General features: G+C 35.9%; 2 protein-coding genes across 3 annotated transcripts in view; one reads left to right on the forward strand and one right to left on the reverse strand.

Moving 5' to 3' along the window:
- LOC136041728 (5-hydroxytryptamine receptor 2A-like) overlaps positions 1 to 11,015 on the reverse strand; it is a 183,883-nt gene extending 172,868 nt beyond the window's left edge. For both annotated transcript variants that reach the window (XM_065726472.1, XM_065726473.1), the window contains exon 1: positions 10,205 to 11,015. In XM_065726472.1, the coding sequence (XP_065582544.1) occupies positions 10,205 to 10,941 (737 nt within the window). In that variant the 5' untranslated portion in view covers positions 10,942 to 11,015. The remainder of the gene's footprint in view (positions 1 to 10,204) is intronic.
- LOC136041729 (uncharacterized) overlaps positions 1 to 20,199 on the forward strand; it is a 118,205-nt gene extending 98,006 nt beyond the window's left edge. The window contains exon 4 of the mRNA XM_065726474.1: positions 10,973 to 20,199. Within this exon, the coding sequence (XP_065582546.1) occupies positions 17,818 to 18,891 (1,074 nt within the window). The 5' untranslated portion in view covers positions 10,973 to 17,817 and the 3' untranslated portion in view covers positions 18,892 to 20,199. The remainder of the gene's footprint in view (positions 1 to 10,972) is intronic.
- Positions 20,200 to 21,090: the final 891 nt, after the last annotated feature.

The raw sequence follows: 21,090 nt of genomic DNA on the forward strand, positions 1-21,090 counted from the left end.
AATCATAGAATAAGCCAAAAATGGAACAAACAGAAAATACTGTAAGTACTTAACACCTGAGGGCAAAATCAAGACTTCTAAGGCCAGCAGAGCTGTGCATGTTATTGTTCAACCCACTTTGTTTTATTCCTTTTCACACATTCCACTTTTATAACCTCATCCCAACCCATTCAAGGACGACCTGCATTTCATTTGGCCCCAGAAGGATGTCTAAAAACTAGGATTTTCGGTCCGATCCTCAAAAAGGGGTGTAGCCATCCTAGCTTTTCTTTTGCAAATCGCAAATGACAGTCTACCCCAAAGAGTATGGGTAACTTATAAGAGTGGAAACTGGCACTTGTGTCGGCAAAAACACTGTCAATGCCTTCTATCAATTGTTGCCGCAAGCCTATTAGGTTTAGGTCACTTTTTCGTCTGTGAGTCCAAGCAAATTCACCCCCCTCCCCCCTTTTGCATACAAGTCCAGTCAAAATTGTCTGTTATGAGTTAATCCAGAAATATCAGTCATCCCTAAAGTTCTATAACTATTTACCTTAGTTCTGCCCCAAGATGGATGGATAGATGATAGGCTATCTATCCGCAAGTGAAAATGACATCATTTTTATACATTACCGTAAAAGGCCTATGCTAGATGTGCCTTATGTCTCACCTCAGACTATTTGCCTTGGATTTTTCTTCAATAAGCCATGCATTGATGAAAGCTTGATTTTAATTCAAAAGTTATTGGTACACTAATTCCCTCAGGCAATAGAACCACCCATGTTTCAGAGTCTTACTTGACTAATATGAATGAATGAATGATTAAATCAGACTGAAAATGAACAGAAACTACGATGAGTAGTCAATTCAAACTTCTAAACGAGCATAAACATGTAAAAATTATAGTGGGTATGTCAATCCTTAAAAATTTCCGAAGGCTAGACTGTCATTTGTGATTTTGCTGAAAACAATATATTTTTAGACATTTATATTTTCCGTTTTACATTGTAACATTAAAAGCAAACCAAACCTTGAGGATTTGTTAGTTAATATTATTGTATGTTAAACCATCAGTCCAGTTTCTTTAGTTTAATGCATGACAATTTTTTTGTTAATACTTTCTTATTTTCAAGTGTATTACTTTAAGATTTATTGAAAATCAATTCTTGAATCATTTATTGATAATCTAATTCAGAATATTACTTCAGCAAAAAAAATAAATTGCCTCTGGAACTTCAAATTGACACTTTAAAAATTTATTTAGTTTCTTGTGCTTTTAAAGGAAATGGGAACAAAAGGAAAAAATAGAAAAAAAATATTTCAAAGAAGCAAAACTAACTTCAAAGTGGCAAGTTTGGGTGATCATTACGTAAAAAATCGTTAGGACTTTCTTACAATCATGACGATGTCGTTTCTATGCTCATACTGAAGGACAAGCTAAGATACTTTTATTTCTAGCGTTAAAAAACTTCCCTTTTTCTGGGTAGCTGGATTTTTATTTACCTTTTTTTTACTTTTTAGTTTGTTTGGGAGTAAAAGGCCTTTTTTATTTTTTGTTTTTTTTTCTATTTCAACACTTCAACATTTAGCAATAGAAGTACTACAAAATAACGGAATAAAAACTATACGGGAAATGATTGTATTCGTATAACCAGATTCTTTTTATTATGTAAATAAGATATACTTACATACAGTTTTATATTTGTTAATTTGGCTACTCAAACATGGAATGCTTTTTATGGATATCTCTATATATATGCTTCAGCTTTCCGCAGAAAAACATAGCGAAACGCCGAGCAAGAAACGGAAATATACTAGAATCTTAAAACCCTAAAGTGCCCTGTAGCTTTTTCTTTTATGCCGAAATAGCAATTACGACAGCACTCATTTCTTCAAGGCAATAAAACACTACTATAAGACTAAAAATGAAAAATATTAAATGGATCATTCTAGTCATAAAAAAGTTATATTATTAATGATTCAATTGTGTTATAAGGAGGAGGAATATGGTGGAGGTATATCTGCAATGCCATGTTTTTTTTTACTAATATGATATTTTATATTTATTTATGATTTCTTATTATACTTTTTTCATAATGGATTGTTATCATTTTAATTATTAGAAGATTCATATGTCTATCGGTTATACGGACTATACGGAGCTATCCTTGACAAATATAATTTTTGATAATTGCGAACTTTGCCAATTTTTGATCATATGCTCCATATAAAACACAAGTTTTTAGCTTGTTATCATGTAAAATCAAATTAAACACTTCAGTGACCTCATAACATCTATAAGAAATCTTGAAGTCAGATCAACTTCTGACTTCAATTGGCAGAAGAAAGTTATTTTTTTTTGTAATAGCGCTGCCCACTTGTCTTATTTTTTTACTGCTGTGAGCAGCGCATATAGTTTTTGTCTATCTTCTGCTTAATGTTGTTGTTGTTGCAGAGAAAATACGCTCGGCTTTCACCCTCTGGGTCACCAAACAAAAATTAAACAACCATCAAAGATCCATATATTATAAATCAAAAGAATTAAAATATAAAAACGAAGAAAATTATAATACAAATCAAATCATCTTCTCTTCCCACCCCCCTCTTGTGACTCATAAAGATCAAGCAATCTAATAATACCAATAAAACTACAACCATTTGAAAACATTTATTGAAGACACGAAAATTCCTAATGTCTCTAATATTTTTATCTCTTTATCTTTACTAACATAGGTAAAACATAAGACGACAGGGGTGGACGTCTTCAGGTCCAATGATTCAATTTTTCTGATTAGAATATTTCTCTTAATTGTGAAACGAGTTTATTCTGAGAGGATTTGATCAATTGTCTCATCAATATTTACGCACCTATAAATAAGGCATGGCTTGATATCTGTAAGATAATATAATGCCTAACGTGATTTAGTCATTGCATACCCATTTCTCAGACGGAAAACAGAGTTTGCAATTTTCCTATTTGGGTGGATAAGATGATGTGGGATACAATGATTTATCTTTATGATTTATGTTATTAGCAAAAGACAAAACATATATATTAGTAGTTGCAATTCGGGTTTTATCAATACTTAGAAAATTTTGCAGCCGAGGTTATTAACTTGGATGATACATTTAGAGTAAGAGGAGTCTTCCAAGTAATTGGGTGGTGAATAGCCGGTTTGCAATACTGTCAGCAATTTCGTTCCCCTTGATCCTTATTTGGAAAGAAACCCAGATAATTTTCGGTTGAAGAGCCTGAGAGGACATTCTTTTCTAAATCTTTTCGTATAGATGGACAATGATTGGAATAACTTTTCCTTGCTTCATTTTTTCAAATCGAAAAGAACACTTTTAGAATCAAAGAAGATAACAAAAGCACCTGCTCCAGCTTCCAGCACAGTATCAAGAGCTTTTTGGAGGGCAAGGCGTTCCGTATGGAAAATAAAAATTCCATCTGAAACTCCAATCCCAACTGATGAGCCATTTTATTCAGAAAAACGCCTATTGATGCCTTTCCATCTTTTGAGACTGATCCATCAGTAAATATCTTTTTCCAATCACAAAATTCTGTAATTTTAGCTAATGTTAGTTGATGAAGGATCTGAGCGTTCATCTTATTCTTAAGGCAATCCATCCCAGGGGCATTTATATCCATGGAATTATTTATATTATTAGAAGGATTGGTGGAAATCTGAGACTGGCAAGAAAAGATTGGATTTTCAGGAACACCAACACCATCGAGAAAGGAAGTCAACTTGACAATGGCTGGACTATAATATGGCTTCCAATTTTCATAGGAAAATATGGGATTTGTGAGACACCACTTGAAAACTTGGTGATTTTAATTGGTGTTAACTTTCATAAAGTAATTAGAGGAAATTACTATATCCCTTCTTTCTTCTAAAGAAGAGATATTAACCTTATTGAACAATGCTGCAATGGTTGTACTTGTGAGACATTTTAGTGTGCCTATGATTGGTCTCAGGCCAACGTGTACTATTGATTCTATTTTAAAAATTAACTTTTTTGAAGCTGAGTAATACACAGGGAGACAATATTCAATCTTTCCGTATATTAAGGACATGAATGGTTTTTGGAGTCCATCTCGGCTAGCACCCCACTTTTGCCCTTCAACAGCACGCATACAATTCAGCGGTTTTTCAAGTGCATTTGTCAGATAAGAAATATGTACATTCCAATTTAACTAACTATCAAGCCAAACACTAAAAAAGTTCACATTCTACTTAACTGACTAGGCGACGGAATATAATTTTGCTACTATCACCAGCGACACAAATTAAATGATACTAATAGATGTCATTATTCAATTTTGGTATAAGCTTCGAGTTTCCACAAAATCTGATAGTTCTCCTAGTTTGTCACCACAACCTGATTTATTAAAGGGGGAAAATTGCCATAAGAAATCTAGTATTAGTTTGAAACTTTCATGGTATTATGAAGTGATGCAAAACAATACTAAAAGACAATATGAGCATCCAGGTTTTCAAACGGCGTTTCTGCAGCATCTCAGGAACGCTTAATGGTATTAAGGTGACACTACCAGGGGCTGTTGAGCTAAATCATTGGACATCGTGAGCATCTAGGTTGTCAAAAGGGCAGATCTGTAAATCTCAGAATCGGCTAAGGGAATAAAGTTGAAACTTTCCAAAAATGTTGAGGGGCTGTTAAACCAAAACCAGCGACACCACAAACATTCAGTTGTCAATTGGGTATATCTGCATATTACAGGTACGACTTACGGTACTAAATTAACAGCTTAAAGAACCCAGCTGACGCTTTGAGGGAATATGAGACCAAGGAATCAAGTATATTTTAAGTTTTGACTTGGGGACCAAAGGAGCTTATCAAAGGCAAGAAACTTTTGAAGAAAAATTTGGCAGAATTGATCCTTAATCTAGTTGGATTGGTTCTTAGTGGTCTATTGTTATTCTTATTTCTAAAACAATAAATTATAAGTATTTCCAACACATGGGCTAAAAATCGATTTATTGAAACAAAAAAACGGCTAAACAAAATATAATGCAGTAAGATTCTTATAAGGAAACAGTCTATCAATATTTGTTTATATCCTAGGTTGTAACAAAACGGGAGATTACTTGAGTCCCATACAAGGTAGGAAATTCATCAGATTTTAAATTCATTTAATTAGTTAATATTCTTCTTCCACGTCCCCTAAAATCCTATGGTAAAATGGCTATTAAAATTTGTTTCAAAAACAAATTTGGAACAAATTTTAATAACAGTTTTACTATTTCAAGAATTCCAAATAATTTTCTATTCCAAACAGTTTCACAAGTCCAAATGAAAATAGCAAGCTAAAATCTTAATTCTTAAGCAGTAAAACCGACAAAAACTATAAAATTATTATAGACGAATAAAAAAGCAATACAAATAAAACGAAAAGAAATTATTAAAAAAAAGAAGGTTTTCCAAAACCGGAAGTTTTTAAAGAAAAGTAAAGATCTACAGAAATTAAGGGAAATAAATTCAGATGATAGTTCAGACTTAAAACGAACATATATCGCTGTCAATAAATAAACAATATCCAAGACAAAAAGAAATTACAATTTATAATCTAGTCGAACCCCAAAAAGGAGAGAAATTAGCACACACGGAAGTAAAACTAACATCCCCTAAGCCTCTAAAGGCCAGTAAGTCATTTATCTTATAAGAGCCAAGGCTTATCAGAAGTAAACGCTCATAAGCCAATTGCTTCATGGACGTAACATATAAATACGTGTTTTCAGTTAAATCAGGACGGTGCCTGGGCCGGTGCTCCTTTGGATCTAAAATCCAGTTACCCGTTCCCAAATTTCAGGATCCAAAGGCATCTTAAGTCAGAGAGCAGCTTGCTCCGGTTCCTTAGGAAATTTGACAAATCGGATTTCAGTTCTGATGTTCCTTTTTCATTGGATTCCAAGGTGCAGGGCGAGTTTTTTTCGTGCATTTTTCTTCTGTTTGAGCAACCATGGATATATTTCCGCGCATACAAATATTGTATCCTTATATATGGGGTAAAGATATTGCATAAATGGATATATCTTCGTGGGTATCTATTCCATAGATATATTGATCTGTGTAATTGACTTGTTTTTTACTGGCAATACGGCTTCCTTAAGTAATAATCCCATCGGTACCCATTAGATGTACTGGGATGTTATTTCCATTATTCAAATGATTTCCTTGACCACCAAAGTAAACAGCCTACATACCTAATTTGGATACCTTTGAATTTCTTTGGTACATATATTAGCAAGTTACTACCCCGTCTTTAGACAGAGAGAGAGCCAGCTCAGATAAAACAGCAAGACTTCAGTTTTATCGAGAAAATGACCACGAAAATCAACAAACTACAAAGTTGAAATAGAAAAAAACATTTTTCCATATATTAAATAGAGTCACAAATATCGTTTCATAATACTGACCCATGGCCCAAAGTTGCTACAGCACTCAATAGGGACCACGGGAAGTGGGGTTTCGCTTAGTAGGTAAAACAAGTGACAAAAAAGGGTCAAATCTACAACAAATGTTAGAAAAAAGCTCTCTTCCAGAGAAGGCTTCAAGACAATAGCAAAATTATGAAACAGATAGTACTGACAAATTGACCAAATGAACTGAAAAAAAGTCCAGAATCAGAAACAGTCAATTTTAAATCCCAAAGACTTAAAAAGTTGAGAGTTAAACACCTTAAACACCTAAATCATGTTTTCCCTAAGGAAATCATATTAAACACTATTACATAGAAATTATAACAATTAATATTTTTTAACTATTATAACTATTATTATAAAAACTATTATATAAATCATATTAGGCCGTGTTTTTAGTCTTAAAAGATGCTCCTTTAACGAGTAGAAATTACTCTTATGGATTTTTTAAAAATATTTTGATTTCTAGTGAGGTTTCTCTTCTGAAAAGTTTGTGCCTTTTAAAAGCCCTGGATCTTCAATGAGAAATTAAATAAAAAAAACAAGTTTTTATTTTAAATGAAAGTAAGGAGCGACATTAAAACTTAAAATGAACAGAAATTAATCTGTATATGAAAGGGGCTTTTCCTCCTCAACGCTTCGCTCTTTACGCTAAAGTTTGACTCTTTCTCTTAACTCTATATCTTAAAACAATAAAAAACTTTAGCGTAAAGAGCGGGGTGTTGAGGAGGAAAAGCCTTTCAAACTTTCAATTTTCTTACGAACATTTTCATTAGCAAAAAAATATACGTAATTTACGAATTAACTTACGCAACGAATTTCTATATTCGTATGTTTTTATTGCGTATATGAGGGAGTTCACCTCTCGTCGATACCTCGCTCTTTACACTAAAGCTTAAATTCTGTCCCAATTCCTTAAGAATGACCCTTGAATCGCAAAGGCTGTAGAATAAATAGTTGAAATTACTAAAAATACTTTAGCGTAAAGAGCGAGGTGTTACGAGGAGGTAAACCTCTCATATGCGCAATAATTTCTGCTTGTTTTAAGTTTTAATGCTGCTCCTCACTTTCAGTAGAAAAAAACTTTTCATTTTTATTATTTCATTGTTTTTTTAAATAATGCTAAAAAATACTGCGCCCCCTTCATTGAAAGTCTCTTCCCCTATGAGAAGTTTTTTTATGGAAAGGTCCTCCCACATAACCTCCCCCCCACCTCAACTCTCCCTCCCAAACCAAAAAAATACCCCTGAAAACGTCCGTACACTTCCCAGTAACCATTACTATATGTAAACACAGGTCAAAGTTTGTAACTTGCAACCCCTCCCACGGGGACTGCGGTGGAGTAAGTCATCCCCAAAGACATAGTTATTAGGTTCTTCGACTATAGTGAATAAAATGGCTATTTCAGAATTTTGATCCGGTGACTTTGGAGAAAAATGAGCTTGAGAGTGGACCTAGGTGCCCTCCAATTTTTTGGTCACTTAAAAAGGGCACTAGAACTTTAAATTTCCGTTAGAATGAGCCCTCGCGCGACATTCTAGGACCACTGGGTCGATACGATCACCCTGAAAAAACAAAAAAGAACAAATAAACACGCATCCGTGATTTGTCTTCTGGCAAAAAATGCGAAATTCCACATTTCTGTAGATAGGAGCTTGCAACTTCTACAATAGAGTTCTCTGGTACGCTGAATCTGATGGTGTGGTTTCCGTTAAGATTGTATGACTTTTAGGGGGTGTTTTCCCCTATTTTCTAAAATGAGGCAAATTTTCTCAGGCTCGTAACTTTTGATAGGTAAGACTAATCTTGATGAAAGGTTAGATATACAAGACTACAGCCTTATATATCTAAAATCAGGATTAAAATGCAATTTTTTTGACGTAACTATTGGTATCAGAATTCCATTTTTTAGAGTTTCGATTACTATTGAGCCGGGTCGCTCCTTACTACAGTTGGTTACCACGAACTGTTTGATTTTGACGAGTTTATTTTCAGGCATCAAAACAAGTCGTGTTTTATTGTCATTTATAGTAAGTTTTGGATTAAAAACATACGTTTCATACAGTTGTTCTGAGCCCTTTACTCGTTCTTTTCTTTAATTGTATTTCAAATAGTTTTTGGTAACAAACAGTAAGTAAGGAGCGACGTAGATCAATAGTAACCGAAACTATAAGAAAAAGAGTCTTGACAACAATACATACATCAAAAGAATCAAATTTTGATGCTTGTTCAAAATATATAATGTTTGTCAAATATAATGGGATCCATCAAAATTTACAAGCCTGAGAAAATTTGCCCAATTTTTCAAAAAGGGGAAAATTATCCCTAAAAAATCAAGTGATCTTAATGAAAATCACACCATCAGATTCAGCATACCAGAGAACCCAAGCGATTTTCCGAGGAATAATCATATCAAACCAGCGATCGTAGGAGATCGGGATCGGGAAACGACTCATTTGAACGGAAATTAGAATTTCTAGTGCCTTTTTTAAGTGACCAAAAATGTTGATTGGCAGTTATCCCCCCCACGCTCATTTTTTCCCCATAGTCACTTGATAAAATTTTTAGATAGCCATTTTGCTCAACATAGTTGAAAAATCTAATAACTATTTCCTTGAGGATGACCTAAGCCCCCCCCTAGGGTCCAGGGAAGGGCTTCAAGTTATGGATTTTGCTCATTGCTTTCACGTTTTCAGGGAAGATTATTCTGTTGGGGGGGTAAAGGTGGGAGGATCCTTTCACGTTGAAGCTGCCTTCCAGTTTTTGGAACATCTGACATTAATTTCCTTTTGTTTCCATACTTTGCTATACCTTGCCTCCCTCAGACTATGAAGCATAAAACCGCTACTGATAAATGGCTCTTTTTTCGAGCAATGAGCTGTACACTAAGAGGCAAGAAATATTACTTGGGAGTTTCTGAGATATAAGAATTTTTCTAAGCAAATTTTTTAAATGACGCTTAAGTGACTAAGTTCGGGACGCCGGTGTTTATGGACAAACTAATTTGAGCCTTTTCGGTATAGCACCATGAAATAGGGGTTTGAATGGGCTGACAATTTCTATACAGCATACAAAAACCGAACCTTAATGGCGAACCTAAATTTGGCTGGGATTAGGATCTCCAAAATATATAATTTAGGAAAACTTTACGATAACTGAACTTCTTTAATAACTGGTTTAACATTTTCTCTTTGCCATCTAAACTCGTTTAGGTGTGTTTATAAGTCTTTTATAGCATTAGGGGCTCTGGATCAGTTTCATCATATAAATCCTAGGTCAAAGGGTTTCTCCCCAGTCAAGATGCAGGGTAGGAGCAGGTTCCTTGAGACTATTATGTATGTGACAATATTTTGTCTTTGATTATGTGGATTAATTAATTAATTGAGCCACTGCCATTTGACGTTCCAGTATCGGCTAAATTTATTTCATTGAATTATTATTTTAGGAATAGTAGAAAATTAAGATATTAATCAATTATAGTGCCATGTTAATAAAAGATTTTATATCTGTTTCTATTCATGCTTTGGGTACCCATTGAAATGTTTTTAGCGCGCGTTTAAGCATTCAAAAATTAATGCAAAGTGGAAGAAGGTAAGAGTTTGGAAAACTCGATTTTTTCTACTAAAAATACTTGGTTTCTCCGTTTATAAAAATATTTGATTTCCATTCTATAAATGTTGCGATGTTCATAAATTTTTAAGTTCATAAGAGGAGGGAGACTTATCAAGTAGATAGACTGCTTGGCTGAAAGTTAATTTTTATTTTTTTAAAATACTCACCTTTTACCGTCTAAGTCATCAACACCAGAAAGTATAAAGGAGTATGCGTGCCATGGTAAAGCAATCAACACCAGAATTGTAATCACAACTTTAGCACGTCTAACAGTGCACATGGCAGGTCGTCTTAATGGATACTGCACTGCCACAAGACGCTCAAACGTAAACGCCACTGTAAGCCATACGCTCAACCATGAGCAGCATGAGCTGATATACACAAACAATTGACACACAAAGTTATGTGAACTTAAAATATGAATATCAACTTGAACAAGCCAAGAAACAAATAACGCAGATAGGAAACCTGTATCCACAAGCGAGAGGGCTGCTAAGTAATACGAAGAGCTTCTTATTTTTAAATGAGTCCTTGTAAATACAGCGAAACTCAATATATTTCCGAATATACCAAAAATTATGGCAATCGCAAGGTAATAAAAGTTCATAAGATCTACAAATTTTCGTAAAGTATGGGTTTCGTCTATCGACGGCGAGGGGGTTGTAACTCCAGTCGTACATGCACTAACAAGGTATTCTAATTCACTATTCCAATTTTCCATCATAAAAGTTTCAGTTCGATTCATATCTAAATTTTCTATACTTCCAAGGTGTTTTTCTAATATGTTCATTAGCTGTAAACAGCTTCTATCATCTGAACTCACTCCAGGGGTGTTAATGTCCATATCGAATATACTTCCTAAAGGGTAGTTTAGTCCTTCCTCCATATCCTCATTCCTTGTCATTTTTCTATGTTATTTTTTGTTCTTTATTCAGACTACATGAGATGCAACCTTGTTTGTCACTGGCTACTTTTGTTTCAAAAGTCTTGACGTCCCAAAAAAGACTTAGCAAATAGAGACTGTGTAGTATGCGCACTGAGCACCTCAAGTCTGGTAAATCTTCAGTGAGATTTCAAGGTAGAAGGAAAGAAGGAAACTTTCATAAAAAGGACACTCATCTTTAAGGAGCTAAGATGACAAATAGTGGGCGACGAAATGAAGAAAAGCAAATTAGAAACCTTTTTTAACCTAAGCATTAAAAGGTAAAGGTAAGGTAAAGAATACGGCATTAGACTTTACAGTCCCTACTGGCGGTGCTGATCTCCGTTTCTTGGCCTTTCAGCCAGGAAGTGCAATGGGGGGTTGGGGGCAAACCACCCTGTGCTTTTGCACCCCCTTCCTAAAGTGAAAAAAGGAAACATTGTCACGATACGGGAAAAATCAAGCTTGGATGAAGCGAAGAAGCAGCTTAGCGAAAATAATAATAAAAAATGGAGGTAAAAGCTTGTTTAGTAACCACAGAAGCATTTTTTTTTTGCATTGGAAGGGAATTTGTAAGAAAATATGTTCTTAACATAAAATTAAGACAAATACCCTGAAAGCATTATGCATTGAGGGACCATGCTTAGAGGGCTCCCAACTTACAACCGTGACTGCAATATGTATATTTTGCTTTGGAAATTAATCCAATTCTATACCATATACAAATATGTCACATAGATATTTTTAAAGTAGCGTATCTAGAAAGACAAATATCTGCAGAATAAGAAAACTAAATCAAAAATTACGGCACTGATTTTTAGTTGCCTTTTTAAGGATGACACTCCTTAAAAAGCAATTCAGGGTATTTTTAAATAACTTGGCTTTTATCCTAAATTTTTTTTTCGCATATACACACATGTTATCATAAGGACCTTGATGAATAAAAATTCGAACTCTACAAAAGAGGGAGTTTAAAATAGTATATTCTATTATTCATTATATAATAGTAGTTGAATAATAGTAATTCACTTCAGTTCAGTCATTCATTCAGTGATCACCTCTAGTGTTCTGAGAGAATTACCTGTCAAAACAAAAACCGGCTTTTGGTTATATTGTCTGTGTGTTTGAACTATTTTATTTGAATTGGATTATTTTATTTGGATAAAGTTCATTGTGGAATTTCTGAATAAAGTGGATAATTTAGGAGGCTCCACGATCCACTGAGCCACCATTCCAATGAAGGTGATCACCACTATATTCCGTGGACCTGCCCACGTTGAGATAAGTTTCTTTTTGGATCATTTTTGTAAATATTTTAGGGATCATTGTTTCCAAAATGGTGTAGTTCAAGAAGGGAGACTTAGCTTTGGCGGAGATATCCACTTTGGCCAGTTCGTATTGTAAATGTTATCCAGTCAAAATAATCTTTTTTAAGTTTACCCCTTTTTTCCTACGGACCTAATGATTTTCATGTATTGATAGCTGCAAATCTTGTATCTTTTGAAGATAACTATGCCGATGCTTCAAAGTGAGTACAAAAGGGCATAAATCATGCTTTTCGGGAAAATGAGAGTAATCCAGACATTTAAATTAAATTTGTCAGGAAAATAGATGGGAAAGTATCAGGTAAAATTGCTACTGTTTCGGGCAATGCCTCAGCTCTCCAAAATCAACTTGTTTCCACATAAGCTGAGTTGGAGAAAATTTGTCCTGACATTGTTAAGGTCATTGAAAAACAAAAGGTTCAAGAAAAATTGCTAAATCAGCCGGACCAAAACAACAAAACTTCGTTGACGTGGAAATGATCGTTTCGCAAATTTACGACTCAATAAACTTCAAGTATAGTGGGAAGTTCCAAAAAATTACAAATTTTTTGAAAGTTTTGGTAGTCAGATTCATTCTTTGGAGCGTAGAACTGAGAGTATAGAGGAAAAAAAATTAGTGATTTCTAAATCACTATTTTTGTTTATAGTGATTTAAAATCACTATAAAACTAATCTAGGCTCAACAGTACTCAACGTTATACAACAAATGGGAGTCTGCAATGTGTCATTTACCCACGTGTTATCGGTGAATCGATTCAGACTCTTAAACGCGACGTCAAATTCGCAAACACCGTTTGCGAATTTACGAAACACCGTTTGCGTTACGGTGGTTCTGGTACTGGTGAAATTCGAGAACAAATGTATAACTTACACAATTTATAAAGCAAAATCAAAACTTGCGAAATCTGGTAACTTCGTTAGTGAATACCTTACTAGAGGAAAAAATCGGTACGAGACAGTGCTAGAGATCGATTTGGTGCTAAGAATGTTTGGACTGATCGCGGCCGCATTTTCAAACGAGAGCAAAGTGACTGAAGTCCTGTGCGAACCAGATCACTTACGATTACCCTCTATAAACATTACCCTTTAAATGCTCCAGTCGGTTTTGTTTGTTAGTTGTGTTTTTTTCCTCTGTTTCTTTTCCTTCTTCGTTGTGTATTCATTTTTTTTCCGTCTTTCATTTGTATTATTTATTTATGTGTTTTTTCTTCTTTGCTATGTTGAAAGTCAATTTTCTTTTCTTTTGTGGTGTTGAATGATGTTCGATCTTAAGCAAGACTTATGAATAGTCCTTTTCGCATTGAGGACCATTTTGAGGCCCAAACTGGTGGTAATGATTTGTCCATATGAAATAGGAAGGGGCAATTCGGTTTGCCTTTGTTCTTGGAATTGCCATCTAACTACTGGATATTTTGATTTGCTCCAGTTGATTAAAGAATCTTCTTTTAAATTTGCTGTTGTAGGCATTTGTGAAATATTTTTAAATTCTGACCAATCTCTCTCGGCTTATTTTTTTCCAGGTTATGGTTTTGAAGTAACGAGCCAAATATCTATGAACCATGGAGGATTGGGATTTTTAATAAAGGAAAATTTAAAGTATTTAATTAGATATGATTTGAGGGTTTGAATTGAAGGCATGTTGTAAAAAAGAAGATTATGACTAGTATGGTGTATAAGCCACCCAGTGCTCGCCTGAATGAGTTTATTAATGGTTTTGATCGGTTGTTCCGATTTCTACGGGTTTGGATTTTATATGTATGGGTGATCTTAACCATAACCTTTTAAATCTTACAGCTGATAGTTTTGATTTTTGTAAATTGTATGATTTCAAATGATCTTTACCCCGTAGCTTGTGTTCCAACCGCACATCAAGTCTCTCTGCTACTGGGATTGATAATACTTTCGTTGTTTATTATGCTTAATTGAATCAGAGTTGCGCTGATGTGGTTGTGCACCCTGGTTCAGACCATCTCCAAGTAGTTACGATTGTAATCAAACATGCAAAAAAAAAAAAATTATTCTACCAAGGACCAATTTCATTTTTATAGATCCTGTTAGTTGTCGAACATCGGTTTTTATGTGCCAATTAATTATCTTTAGTCAAAAATAAAAACAGCGTATAAAAAAAAATGCTTACACTTCTAGCTCTTTCTTTACTAATCTTCTCACGCAACAACTTTTTCAACAACGGCAAAAAAAGCCGAAAAATGGCAACCAGAAACAATATCAACAAAAAGAAGTTTTAAGCAAAACGCGAACAACAAACATCTCTCAATCTTAAAGACTTTATATTTTTAATTCATAGTGACGTCAATAAACGAGAAAATAGGGGGGGAGGAAAATGTATGTGTCAAATTCAGGGGATGGGATAAGTTTGATGATTGTTTCAATTTTTTCAATGAAAATACCAAACGGAATTTTATGATGCCAACTCCTAATGAATGTTCTTTTTAGAATCTAATGGAGGGCAAAAAATCTAGGGGAGTGAAGGCCTCCTCCTCTTCAGTTGACAACACTGGCTCATTATCAAGCTGTCTTAGCCGATTGGTTAGAAAAAACCTTTGTCCGTGAGATAGGGATTCAAGCCCTGGTGTCACCGATTATTTAATTTGGACCGGAGTTCAGTGGCGTGACTCTGTAAGCTCAACCAGAGTCAACCCAGCTCTAAATCGGTACCTGGAGAAACCTGGGAAAGATAAACAGGAAGTACCAAAGCACAGTATGGCTGTCCCAAAATTTCCATTGCACTTCCTGGCCGAAGGACCATGTAAGGGTGATCAGCACCACCGGTAGGGACTGCAAAGTCCAATTCCATATTCTTTCCCCTTACTTTTTTACTGGCTCATTATCAATTAGGTACAATTTTTTGTCCTGTAATTTAGGCTCAAGCTGAACCAAAACCTTCGATTTTTTTTGCGTGCATCAACAAAAATTGATGAAAGTTGGCCATTCAAAAGGGCAGTTTCTGAAGACTAGGTCGTTTTGAATGCATTAGAGCTGTGTTTTATTGTGTTCTTTCGGCTGATCTTCATCATGTTGCTGCTGAAGAATTGACATTCTGTGCTGGTTGATGCAAGAGACAAAGCAAACAGGTTCAGCATGAAATTAAGTAGAACCCGAAACATTGAATAACCGGAAAAAGGTGGCCCTCTTTCATTGCTTTGGCAGCTCCACTAGGCAAAATGATCTAAAAGATGTGATACCAGGACCGTCTAGTTACATTCTAGTGCGGATTTGATTTTCAAGTTCATTCAGATAAGAAAGGCTTGCTTTTGAAATGGCTACAACTCAAAACCAGCTGTCCCCTCTAGACAGGTTTCCGCGTATATGTATACCTTATCTTATTTTTCAAGCTTGAAAAAATTCTCAAGATTGCCTACATTCAGTGCAATAAACATGTCTTTCATCTTTTCCCTTTTTAAGAGCCAAGAGCGACTGAGGAACATCTAGCCCCCTCGCATGCCCTTTTCCTCTGAATACATTCGATCAAAATTTTGCGATAGCCATTATGGTCAAAGTATCTCAAAGGTAATATAATTATGCCTCAGGGGTTGAAATAACCTGCACAGTCACCAGGGCAAGGGCTGCAAGTTGTGCAGAGGCTATTTTGGGGAACAGGGGGCATGTTTGATCCCGGATCTTCAAAAAGGCTTAGGGTATCAAGGAGGAATTTCAAGGAAATGTTGAGAGCAATGTTAAACAAAATGAAAACACGGTGAGTGCATGCTGGTTGTCAAAAAGGCGCATCAACAATACCTACGGATCGGCTAGGTATAAGATGAAACTTTCAGGATACGTTAAGGGGTATATTGAATGATAATTGGAGGAAAACCAGCCCCCTTGACCGCTGCATCCACCCTCCTCATCACTGATCGTTTTTTTGAGAAAAACCCACTTTGTTCAAAATAGTCGAAAGGTCGAACAACTATGCCTCAGGGGATGTTATGCCTTCTACATCCCCGGGCAAGGATTGCAAAAAACTCATGCAATCAAGGATTGCAACTTATAATTTGATCATTGTATATATCTGGGGCTTAGCATTGGGCAGAGGGCAAATGTTTGATTCTGGATGTGTCCAAAAACGCTAAGGATATTAAAGTGAAACTCGGGGTGAAATGGTAAAATTTGAATGGTAAGATGTCAGGGTGAAATGCTAAATTGATGCATCTGCAATATCTGCATCTGCATGATCTGCAATATCTTAAGGTGAGGAAATTAAATTGAAACTTCCGAGGCATTTTGAGAAGGATGTTGAAAAGTGTTTGGAGGACAGCCAGCCCCCCTTTCCCTTTTTAGATGATCCCTTCCCTCAAAAATGAAATTTTTTTATATTTTTTTTAAACTAGTCAAAAGATCTAATACCTATGGCTGTCCCAGTCTAATGATTGTAATAGATCATGCAATTTGTCCACTGTTCATATGCAGAATTTACCATTGGGAAAAGGGGAAATGATTTATTGTGGATGTATTCTAAAAGGCTAAGGATATTAAGGTGAAACTAGCATGAATGTTTAGAAGTAATTTGAACAGAATCAAAAGACAGTATGTGCATTCCTTTTATTAAAATGGCGTATAGCCATGCATCCAAGCAGGGTATAAACCCCCAGAGCCCCTTGGGGCATGGGCTGTGAGTTATACAAGTTGGCCATTGCTTATGTATAATATTTCTTATTAGTTTGTTGCTGGAAAAAGAAGCATGTTAGATCCTGGGTCTCCGAAAAGGATCAGGGTATTGAGCCGAAACCTTAATCAAAACCTTATCAAAGAATAAATGAAACCCAAAACGAACAGAAATAAAACCTTCCCCTCCCTTAACCGTGAAGCTCTAAGCCCTATTGTGTAATTTGATTTTACTGAAAACAAACATACTATAAACATAAAAGAGTGTTCGTAACATTTTGCAAAAACTACATCATTAACATTATATTATTAATACATAAAATAAATGTTTTAAATACATATATTGAAAAATGTAAAAATTACAGTGAAACAAAATATTCAAATGCTCAGATTTCCAGGAATTAATATCATTATACATTAATATCATTATAATATCATTTACTCAGTGTACATGCCAACTGACTACCGAGACCTTAAGTCTGAACGCAAGTTCAGTATTGCTTGCAAAAAATTAGCAAGTTCAGTTAGTGGTTCAAAACAACAGGGACTAAACGTTATACTAGCGGGTGACATGAACTGTAATCTGTCTGGTACAAACCCTCGTTCACAAATCTTCCTTAATGCCCTCACCGGTCTTGAGGTTCTTTTGAACGATCTTGATTTCACATACATCCATAATTCGGGAGCAACCTCGGCCCTTGATTTCTTTCTTTAAACCAAGCAAACGAAATTGCCTCTCCCCTCTCCATATGTTAACACTACATTCAACATTTCCGACCACTTACCCGTATCCTGTCCTTTTGATACAACTATACAGCCAAGCATAGGTCTCAGCAAAGTCAGGAAGTGGCGTAAGAAACCCGACTGGAAGAAGACCAATATAGACGTATACCAGTCTGTTTGTGATGCAATTATGGGAAGGATCAAGGTACCCTACCACCTTCTACAAGCAAATCCCAGTCTAGAAACCACTGAGAAACAGATTGATTTAAATGTATATTGCATGGAAATAATCCATGCTTTGGGAGTCGCTGAAAGTGCTGCGGTACCACAACGCAGAGTTCGCATTGGTACTGAAGCTCCACGCTGGAAAGAAAACCCACTCCTAGCTCAGCTTTGTCATGCTTCTAAGTTTTGGCACAAAATGTGGATGGATATAGGAAAGCCCTGGTCAGGTGCTGTGAATACGGTGCGGATTTATCTGAAAAGAAAGTTTGCCAAATGCCTGCAGAAGCACAATGCTACCATTCTGAACGAAAATAGTAGCACGCTGAAAAGTGACCCAAATGCCGTGTGGAATTTCCTTAAAGGGAAAAAAAGATGTGATTGCAACGGTCCCAGCCTCTGGCCCACAGAAGAACAGTGGAATAGTAATTACAAAATAGAATTTGCAGCACCCGACGCTCAGCTTGTGTCGAAATATAAAGATAACCTTGATCTCCTGTTAAGTGAAGCATCGCCTTCACTCGGGTTTGTGGTAACTGTTTCTGATGTTCAGGCGGCGATAATTAAAGCAAAGAAGAAGTTCTCGCGAGGCATTGACCAAGTTTGTGGCATACATTTAGCTCATGGCAGCCAAAGCGTCCTTGAGCATCTCACTCTGTTATACCAGATGATCTTCACTTGCGGTTTAGTGCCAGATTCCTTTTGTGTTGGGGTTTTCACGCCGGTATTAAAGAAAGGAAAAGACCCTGCTCAATGCGGCTCTCACCGCCCCATAACAGTTGTCCCAGTTCCTTGCAATATTTTTGAGCTTCTTTTTATTGATGAGTTATGTAGAGTCTGTGAAAGCCCTGATAACCAATTTGTATTTAAACAATCTGTTAGTAGGGAACATGTTCACCATCTCATTTGTAATGTACTTTTAGAGTGTGACCAGATAGGGGAAAGGGTTACAGCACCTAGTCATGATGTACGCCGAGCGTTCGATTCTGGAGTCCATGCTCAGATACTGTCGTGTGAGCTCAAGCGTGGCCTTGACAGATGAATCATCCTACCCCTCCGAAATTTATATAAGAAACTGAAGTTTAGAATTAAAGTCCCGACGATTGATGGTCCACAAATTTCGGCTGTAGTAGTTCCTGTAGAAAAAGGCATACGGCAAGGTGCAGTTCCTCCCCCTTCCCTTTACAATAATAGTGTTATGGAACCACAAAAAGATGTTGAGATGAGTCTTGTGTTTAGATGTAGAGATATATCACTGTTAAATTATGCCGATGATATACTAAATTTAAGCCGTTCTTTTGGATTGATAGAAAAGGACTTTGATATTCTAAGTAACGCTTATTCCGAAATAAACCTGTCTTTTAACGAAAGTAAGAGCGAAATTGTTGTTTTCCACGGTCAAAGCTCAGATGACGTTCCTGATATCCGACTTGGAAACAGTGTCGTGAGACCAGCGCCTAGTTTAGTTTACCTCGGGCTCCCAATCGGTTGTGATGTGAAATCTACAAGATCACTGCTAGTTGAACATTTGACCAGCAAGATCCGCAAATCTTATGGTTTACTCATATCTACCAAGACAAATTATAATAGACATATCAGAGCAAGACTTTTCAATGCGCTGGTGCAGCCACATTTTATTGGTCTTTCCCCGTTTTGGGCTCTGTTAACTGATCCGAATAAACGTACCATCCGGTCACGCTTTGATCGTTTTTAAGTTCTTGTTAGGCCTACCACCCTGGACTAGAAACTCTTGGATTAGTGAAAGATATGGTATTGTTGATCCATAATTGGCCGTCCAAAATCGGCTTTCTCGCTATGTCCGATCTCTCTGCAAGAATAATTCCCTGTATGGGGCGATGGTGCCATAATCTTCTTCTTCTTATAAGTTATCTTCCTAGTTTAGTTATATTTTCTCTTGATTTATGTATTATGTAGGATAAGTATTTAATTTTTTTTTTTGGTCGTTTTGTTAATTTCATTTGCTTTTTCTTTTCTCCTAAGGGTTATCTTCGTGGGTTATTAATAAATGATGAATTTGATGAATGCAAAAGATGAGCGGCAGTCTATTATGTGTTTGTAAATATTTCTAGTTATCAATGCAGTGTTACTTCGTCTCTTCTACTGATCTGTTAGTCTATTTTATTATACTGTTTTTGTTTGTTATATTAGCTTTGTTGTGCTTGCCATTGTTGAGTTACGTGTACTTTTGTTTTTGCTTTATTTATTAATTTTTTCTCTGTACTCCACTGTTTATGCTTTTGTATGTTTGTGGGTAATAAATATAACTATTATTATTATGCACAAGATATTCAGTTTATTTTCATTAGTTCTTTCCAGTCATATTCATTATTAGAGCGATTTTTTTCGTCGATATTTTAAAATTAAAGCTCACTGTTCACAATGCATATAGTTTTCAACAAAACGCAAAGGATGCAACAGGTTTTATAACTTAAAAGGTTAGGGTGGAGGTAGGGGAAGGAGGCCGTAGCTAAAGTCCTATTTGTACTCCACTGCAGTTATTTGTACTCCACTGCAGTCTACATCTTTAAAACTTGTTTCTGACTCAGTTCCAACATTTCCCTCAAAATCAGATAACATAACCCATTGTACGTAATTTCAGACTCATTTTCAAAACTTTCGCTTTCAGTAACCCGCTAATTTTTCTCCATATCCGTAAGGTCTCGATGCTAATTTTTCTCCATAGCCGTAAGGTCTCGATTTAAACTCAGCGAGTTCAGTATCTTGTCATCTGTTGAAACACGAAGTTCGTGAATTGTGGTTGCAAACAAAGATGGATAGATTCCTGATCAGGAATAACAAGAAGCCGAATGATGGTACCCAAAACTCTGAACCTGCACCTAAGAAGAAGAAATATGACGAATCATCGGTCAAAGTGCGTCGATATTTGTCAGAATACCTAGGGCTCGGATTTAGTGCGACAAAGTCTGATCCAGTGAATGCACAGTGCGTTCTTTGTGGTCAAGTCTTGGCCAACAGTTCCATGAAACCTGCGCATATGAACCGGCATCTCAGTACTGTGCACCCTTCTCGTGTCTGTAAGCCCATAGAGTTTTTCAAGCGTAAACAAGAAGCATTCGCTAGTAACTGTTTGGAAATTGCAAAAGTGGCATCAGTTTCTTCAAAGGCTCTCCGGGCTTCGTATGCTGTTTCATATTTAGTTGCGAAACAGAAAAAACCGCACACCATCGCCGAATGTCTGATATTACCAGCACTAGTGAAA

This window comes from Artemia franciscana, unplaced genomic scaffold, assembly GCF_032884065.1.
Source record: "Artemia franciscana unplaced genomic scaffold, ASM3288406v1 PGA_scaffold_34, whole genome shotgun sequence".
Lineage (NCBI taxonomy): Eukaryota > Metazoa > Arthropoda > Branchiopoda > Anostraca > Artemiidae > Artemia > Artemia franciscana.